Genomic DNA, 8316 nt, shown 5'->3' with positions numbered 1-8316 from the left:
TTGTGGACGTAAGGAAAACTACAGGCGAATATCCGTCGAATATCCAACCTGAATCTGTCTTTATCGGTATGAAACCGATAGGCAAAAGGAAGCCGGGTTCAAAACTTAGAATTTTTCCATTTAAATTATTATACAAAATTCTTGCAACCAATATACTTTTATTTGTATTGGGGATACAATCTTCCAGCTCTGCAGATTTTGCTGTGAAAAGACAGAATCATTAGATCATTTGTTTTGGTACTGTACATTTGTAGCTTGTTTTTGGTCACAGGTCCAGGAATGACTGAAGGATTGCAATATTTACCTGGAGCTAACCCTGCAGATAGCACTACTGGGTGATCTGAAAAGTCATAGTCAATCGATCGATAATGTAATAATGCAAAAATGTTTATTTTCAATTTACAATCTGTAGAAACAATGAGAATAGAAGGGTTCAGAACTTTTGTGAAACATCACAGTACAGTTGAAAAATATATGGTAAGTAGAAATCCAGTATGGTTGGTGTTAAGAGATAGATGGGAGGTGTTGAATGGAGCTGAAGGTTGGGACTAATAACAACTAATAACAACAAAATAACTAATGTAAAACATACTGTGTCCATAATAAGTATATAGGTTGAGAACTTTTGTGAAAGAGCACAGTTTGGGGGATGTGGCATGTAGAGGCAAACCGGATGGACATCATGAAAATGATCAGAGCGGTTGAGGGTAGAGGAAGTTCAGGAGTAAAAACAAACAAAATAGAATTAATGTAAAATTGACTGTGTCCATAAAATGTATATAGTATGTATAAGCTGGAAGTAGAGGCCTAAGCATTGTTGTTCACTAGTTTACTCCAATTAAGGGAGAGGTGATGGGGTTGGAAAGTAATAAAGGAAAAAATATATTTTTTAAAGGATATGTATATATATGTATGTATATGTATGTATGTATGTATGTATGTGTATGTATGTATATATACACTACTGGTCCAAAGTTTTAGAACACCTACTCATTCAAGGGTTTTACTGTATTTTTACTATTTTCTACATAATAGTGAAGACATCAAAACTATGAAATAACACATATGGAATCATGTAGTATTTGAGATTCTTCAAATAGCCACCCTTTGCCTTAATGACAGCTTTGCACACTCTTGGCATTCTCTTAACCAGCTTCACCTGGAATGCTTTTCCAACATTCTTGAAAGAGTTCCCACATATGCTGAGCACTTGTTGGTTGCTTTTCCTTCACTCTGCGGTCCAACTCATCCCAAACCATCTCAATTTGGTTGAGGTCGGGGGATTGTGGGGAGGCCAGGTCATCTGATGCAGCACTCCATCACTCTCCTTCTTGGTAAAAATGGCCTTACACAGCCTGGAGGTGTGTTGGGTCATTGTCCTGTTGAAAAACAAATTATAGTCCCACTAAGCCCAAATCAGATGGGATGGCGCATCGCTGCAGAATGCTGTGGTAGCCATGCTGGTTATGTGTGCCTTGAATTCTAAATAAATCACAGACAATGTCACCAGCAAAGCACAATTACACCTCCTCCTCCACGCTTTACGGTGGGAAATACACATACAGAGATCATCCGTTCACGCACACCGCGTTTCACAAAGACATGGCGGTTGAAACCAAAAATCTCAAATTTGGACTCCAGACCAAAGTACAAATATCCACTGGTCTAATGTACATTGCTCGTGTTTCTTGGCCCAAGCAAGTCTCTTCTTATTATTGGTGTCCTTTAGTAGTGGTTTAATTGCAGCAATCGACCATGAAGGCCTCTGAACAGTTGATGTTGAGATGTGTCTGTTACTTGAACTCTGTGAAGCATTTATTTGGGCTGCAATTTCTGAGGCTGGTAACTCTAATGAACTTATCCTCTGCAGCAGAGGTAACTCTGGGTCTTCCATTCCTGTGCCAGTCCTCATGGGAAGCAGTTTCATCATAGCGCTTGATGGTTTTTGCGACTGCACTTGAAGAAACATTCAAAGTTCTTGAAAGTTTCCGTATTGACTGACCCCCCCCGCCCCCCTCCCACCACCTTGTCACAACACAACTGATTGGCTCAAACGCATTTAGAAGGAAAGAAATTCCACAAATTAACTTTTAAGAAGGCACACCTGTTAATTGAAATGCATTCCAGGTGACTACCTCATGAAGCTGGTTGAGAGAATGCCAAGAGTGTGCAAAGCTGTCATCAAGGCAAAGGGTGGCTATTTGAAGAATCTCAAATATAAAATATATTTTGATTTGTTTAACACTTTTTTGGTTACTACATGATTCCGTATGTGTTATTTCATAGTTTTGATGTCTTCACCATTATTCTACAATGTAGAAAATAGTAAAAATAAAGAAAAACCGTTGAATGAGTAGGGGTTCTAAAACGTTTTACCGCTAGTGTATATATTTGCAAAATAAAACATGGGGGATTGGAAGTGATGCAGCCAATTATATATTGATGGAAGTTACAATCTATCTGCAGTATTAAAGCTGTTCTACCCCCTAAAAAAATACTACAAAAGAGGGAAGGGAAATATGGAAAATAGCAGCAGGTCAAATGATTCCTAATTTCTAGCAGGCAACAGGGTATTGATTGCAATGTGAACCACTGCAGCCAATTTGTTAACAGCCAATTATCCATTATCCTGCAAAATCCAGTGACACTCATCTCCATGAAAATAACAACAACACAATACATCAAATTATAGATGTTTATTCAAGAGCAATGCATTGTATGGCATAGATTATTATGTCTGACAATGTGACAGCGCAATCACTTTATGAATAAACCCTGAAAGCCATCATTTACACAGATTACATTTACGTCATTTAGCAGATGCTCTTATCCAGAGTGACTTACAAATTGGTACATTTACCTTATGAAAGCCAGTGGGACAACCACTTTAAACATTTTTTATTTTTCAAAATTTCTTTACATTTTAGCAGACACTCTTATCCAGAGCGACTTACATGAGCAATTAGGGTTAAGTGCCTTGCTCAAGGGCACATCAACAGATTTTTCACCTAGTCGGCTCGGGGATTAGAACCAGCGACCTTTCGGTTTCTGGAACAACGGTCTTAACCACTAAGCTACCTGCCGCCCTTTTTCATTTTTATAAATTACGTTGAGCATAAAATAATATGGGTTCATTATGTCAATGCAAAATCTAACCAGAACACGTTTGCTTCAGTTGGAAGCAAACACAGAATGAAAGACTAGAAATACTGAAGACAATTTCGTAACAGAAATACAACTATTCACAATTCTCACGACAACAGATTTGTTTTAAAAACATGTTTAATTTTATTCAAAGAAAAAACAAGTGTATAATGTTAAGTAATACAGATGTGATAATCTGAAAACCACCTGACCTTGTTTCACTTGAGGAAAATAACTATAAAACAGCAGTAGCTTATGTATCAAGGCTGACGAAATATGTTATGGCTCCTTCCAAATTGAATGCATCTCATCGTCCCTCTCCTCAGCTGCCATATCTGGGAGACCCCTCTCCCAGCTCTCCCCTGCCTCACTCAAACACACCTGCCCTGTGCTGTGACCTCACCTACATCCTTTCAAGCTCCAGCTCCAGCTCAGGGCGTTCGCCCTTCCACCAGAAGAGTCTGAACTGTGCCTGACGCACCTCCCAATGACAAATGCCATAGATTATTGGATTGATACAGGGTGTTATGATTATGATAATTAGAAGAGAGATGTGCACAGTTCCAGTTGACAGTGAGGGCCCAGCCCCAGAGGGGGCAGTCAGGGGGGCCATCATGGCCCCTGTGCCCTCCAGCTCCCACAGAGCATCTGAGGTGATCTTAAGGAACATAGGGAGTAGCTGCAGGAACAGCATCCCACCGTAGAACAGCACAGTGTTGCGTGCCCGCTTGTTCACCATGTTGAAGGGCACCACAGCGTCGCGGGCGTTCTGGTGAATCCGCACATAGGCAAAGAAGTAGCTGAGGAGGCAGAGCAGGGTGAGGATGAAGCCCACCAGCTTGCGGGTGATAGCCGCTACCCTGGGGAAGCCCATGTGCTGTTCCACGATGTCAGGCTCACATATGAGTCCAGAGGTTGCTGTACCATACTCCCCCTTCCCCTGGTGTAGCAGGGTGACGTTAATGCAGCCAACGCTAATGGACAAGACCCAGGTGAGGCCGACCGTGAGGCGAAGGCGCAGTGGGGTGATGATGGACAGGTAGTGGAGGGCATGGCACACATACAGGTAGCGCTCAATGGCCATGCAGGTGATGGTGATGAGGCTGCTAAAGATGCAGACGCTGCCGGTGAAATACTGGAGGAGGCACAAGGTGTCAAAGTTCATTGTGCTTCTCTGCAGTAAGCAGTGGGTCACAAAGGGGCCCAAATTGATGGTTTGCACCATGTCACTCAGAATCAAGTTCTTCAGCAGGGCGTAGCGTGGCTCCCAAGACAGGTCCTCCGAGTGTCTCAGTCCCAACAAAGTGAATCCGTTCACAGCCAAAGAGATGCTTGTGAGTATTGAAAAAACAAAAGCAAGCACATTAACTACCGCATCATATGGCAATATGAACAAAAAAAGGCAGCCTTCAAGGTCGAAGTTGTGGTGGTCTTCTTCCGTTCCGTTGTCAAAAGTATGTGCATCGCATGGACCCGAGCGGTTGAACATCTGAGTGGAATTCATGATGAATTTATGAGGCTAAAACACATCTTGCCTACTTTATACTCTCTCTCTCTCTCTCTCTCTCTCTCTCTCTCTCTCTCTCTCTCTCTCTCTCTCTCTCTCTCTCTCTCTATCTCTCTCGCTCGCTCTCTCTCTCTCTCTCTCTCTCTCTCTATTTTCTCGCAAAGAAACATGGCATCATGTATGCTACATTTAGAATCCACTCAAATTGTAAAAACGCTATATCGATGGCTCAATATTTAGGTTATTCATTGATATTCGTTGGTATGATAATAAATAATAATAGTAAAAATATCTCCATGAAAATTACAACAACACAAGACATCAAATGATTGATGTTTATTCAAGAGCAATGCATTGTATGGCATAGATTATTATGTCTAACAATGTGACAGCGCAATCACTTTATGAATAAACCCTGAAAGCAATCATTTACACAGCTTACATTTACATTACATTTACATTTACGTCATTTAGCAGACGCTGTTATCCAGAGCGACTTACAAATTGGTGCATTTACCTTATGATAGCCAGTGGGACAACCACTTTACAAATGTTTTTTTTTTTTTTTTTTTTTTTCTAAACATTTTTTTTATAGATTACGTTGAGCATAAAATAATATGGGTTCATTATGTCAATGCAAAATCTAACCAGAACACTTTTGCTTCAATTGGAAGTAAACACAGAATGAAAGACTAGAAATACTGAAGACAATTTCATAACAGAAATACAACTATTCACAATTCTCACGACAATAGATTCGTTTTAAAAACATGTTTAATTTTATTCAAAGAAAAAACAAATGTATAATGTTAAGTAATACAGATGTGATCATCTGAAAACCACCTGACCTTGTTTCACTTGAAGAAAATAACTATAAAACAGCAGTAGCTTATGTATCAAGGCTGACGAAATATGTTAATGCAGTTTCTGGCTGATAGTCAAAGCATTTGAAACCTCAGGAAACAACGTTTTATATCCATTTATATCCAGGAAATCACGCAAAGATATATATATAAAAATCAGATTTTATGACTTTGTGGCTGTGCCAGCTAGTGACCACTCTGCAGAGCTGCCTTCATGACAATAAATGCCAACCTGAGTTTTTTCCAAGGGATACCTGGCCAAGAAGGCAGCTGCTCCTGTATAAAAAATAATAATAAACAAAAACATACTCTCAGAACGTTCAATAAAAAATATAACAAAACAAAACCTGCATCTTTGGCAAAAATGTGATTTTCCTGTGTGTTATATTTCCACAATATGAGGTTGAAATAATACTATGAAATTGTGAAAAATCTCTCTCTCTCTCTCTCTCTCTGTCTCTCTCCCTCCATGCTGGGAGTGTTTGGTGCATGCTGGGAATTGTTTGAGTAAGTGCTAAGTGCGAGTGTTGTGTAGAGTAAGATATCCTGGGTTTTCCTTTTCTTGGTGATATCCTTTTTTCTTCTATGCATGATTAAGGTTATTATTTCTATTTCTTTGTTGTGGTAGAATTAAGTATATTGTTTTTCGTGTCGAAATGACCCTGATTTTGGTGGGGATGGCGGCCCGAATGGGGACGCCGTTCCTGTCACTTCGGCACGGCTTTAGGTGTGTTACTGAAGCTACTGTCAGGGTGGAGGAGTTTCTGGTCGCCGTAGGAGAGAAGGTAGGATATGAGAATGTTGCTTATGCGTCACGGATGAATAAAGCGGTGGTGGTATTTCTTAAAGAAGAGCGCCTTGTTGATCGTATGGTTGAGCATGGCGTACTTCTTAAAGGAATGTTTATTCAAATTATGCCGCTTTTTTCTCCGTCAACAAGGGTAACGATTTCAAATGTACTGCCGTTTATTCCAAATGAGCTATTGGAGCGCGAGTTATTGCGCTTTGGGAAGTTTGCAAGTTCAATTAAGGTTGTCCCGTTGGGTTGCAAACACCCGTCGTTGAAACAGGTTATGTCGTTTCGGCGACAGGTGTTTATGTTTTTGGACTCACCGGAGCAGACTTTGGAGTTATCGTTTAAAGTCAAGTATGACAATAGACTGTATATGGCTTATGCTAGTACGGGTAGTCAACTGTGTTTTGAGTGTGGGGATGTTGGTCATAAGCGACATGCTTGCCCGAAAAGGGAGAAGGCAGAGGGAGGGGCGCAGGTGGTCCTCGTAACGCCTGGGCCCACTGATGTAGGAAGAGGTGGGCTGACAGTGGTAGAGCAGCCACAAGCATCTGTTGCTGAGGAACAAGTTGTCCATGTAGAGGGCACAGAGTTGCAACTTGTACCAGAGGGAAATGTTATGCAGCAGAAAAATATTGTTGTAGAAGGTAAGGATGGATCTGAAGGGCCATTTCCTCAGACTGGTGAGGAGGTGCCCAGTATGAGTTCTGTGGTACAGGAGGGGGTACATGTGGAGCTAATCTCCCAGGTAGTGGAGGAGATGCCCACTACAAGTAATGGGTTAAAGGAGATGGTTCATGTGGAGCTAGGTTCCCAGGTAGTGGAGGAGATGCCCACTACAAGTAATGGGGTTCAGGTGGGGCTAGTCTCCCAGGTAGTGGAGGAGATGCCCACTACGAGTAATGGGGTTCAGGTGGGGCTAGTCTCCCAGGTAGTGGAGGAGATGCCTGGTACGAGTGATGGGGTGCAAGTGGGGAGTGTTGAAAGGGATGTGGTAGAGGGGAGTCAGTGGTCTGTGGCCTCAGTTGAGGAGGATCAGGAGAAGGATATGGATATCTCTCGATATGATATCAGCTGGTGAGGACTCAATTTGCGATCTAGAGGAGGTAAATGGGTTTCTGGATCAGACTTTTGGGAAATCTGTCAAATTGGCAGATTATTTTGATGTTGATAAGTTTGTGAGGTCAGCTGTGATGTTACAGAAGACGGTGGGGTTAGACCAGGTGAGTGAGAAGAAGCGGTTTCGCTTGAGGAAATGTGTTACTGCTGTTGCAGCAGCAAAAGGTGGTGGGAAACGTGGTCAGGTTAAGAGAAAATTTAAATAATGATGATGATTATGCCTCATAGGGTGTTCTATGCTCTTTGTCTGGTTTTTCTGTGGTATCTTCTGCTTTTCCTTTTTATTTTCTATATGGAGGTACTAAGGGTAGGTTCTCTCAATATTAATGGAGGAAGGGACAGGAATAAGAGGGCTTGGGTATTAGAAGTAATAAAACAGAAAAGGCTTAATGTAGTTTTCCTACAGGAGACACATAGTGATGAGGAAAATGAGGTTTACTGGGGTATGTGGTGGGAGGGGCAGCATATACTCAGTCATGATACTAATTTCAGTGCTGGTGTGGCAATCTTGTTTTCTTCAGGCTTAGGGGTGACTGTGGTATCTACAACAGGTGGATGTTATGTGTGTTTTTTTTTTTTGTGTGTGAATGTTTATGCTCCTAATGAGGGTACAGAGCGTATTGTTGGTTTTGATAAAATAAAGGAAACCTTAAGACAGTGTGACCAAGAGGGGTGTATGGTTTTAGGGGGGGACTGGAACAGTACAGTGGATTTTACTGTTGATCGCACCGCTGAAGAAACTCACCTGCGGTCAGCCACTTGCCTCTCTGGTCTGTTAACTGAGTTTGAGCTTTCTGATGTGTGGAGAGTAAGGAATGCAAAAGTTAGGCAGTACACATGGCTAAAGGTTAATGAAGGTCATGTCAGTGCATCAAGGTTAGACAGGTTGT

General features: G+C 41.5%; 1 protein-coding gene across 1 annotated transcript; it reads right to left on the bottom strand.

Moving 5' to 3' along the window:
* Positions 1 to 3547: 3547 nt before the first annotated feature.
* LOC311122142 (olfactory receptor 11A1-like) lies at positions 3548 to 4648 on the bottom strand (the record flags this gene model as incomplete). Its single annotated transcript, XM_084196545.1, has 1 exon — positions 3548 to 4648. The coding sequence occupies one exon, from the start codon at positions 4646 to 4648 to the stop codon at positions 3548 to 3550; it is 1101 nt and encodes a 366-aa protein (XP_084052671.1).
* Positions 4649 to 8316: the final 3668 nt, after the last annotated feature.

The sequence above is a fragment of the Coregonus lavaretus genome (assembly GCF_964263955.1).
Source record: "Coregonus lavaretus genome assembly, contig: HAP1_SCAFFOLD_1082, whole genome shotgun sequence".
Lineage (NCBI taxonomy): Eukaryota > Metazoa > Chordata > Actinopteri > Salmoniformes > Salmonidae > Coregonus > Coregonus lavaretus.
This window is presented reverse-complemented; position numbering and strand designations above follow the sequence as displayed.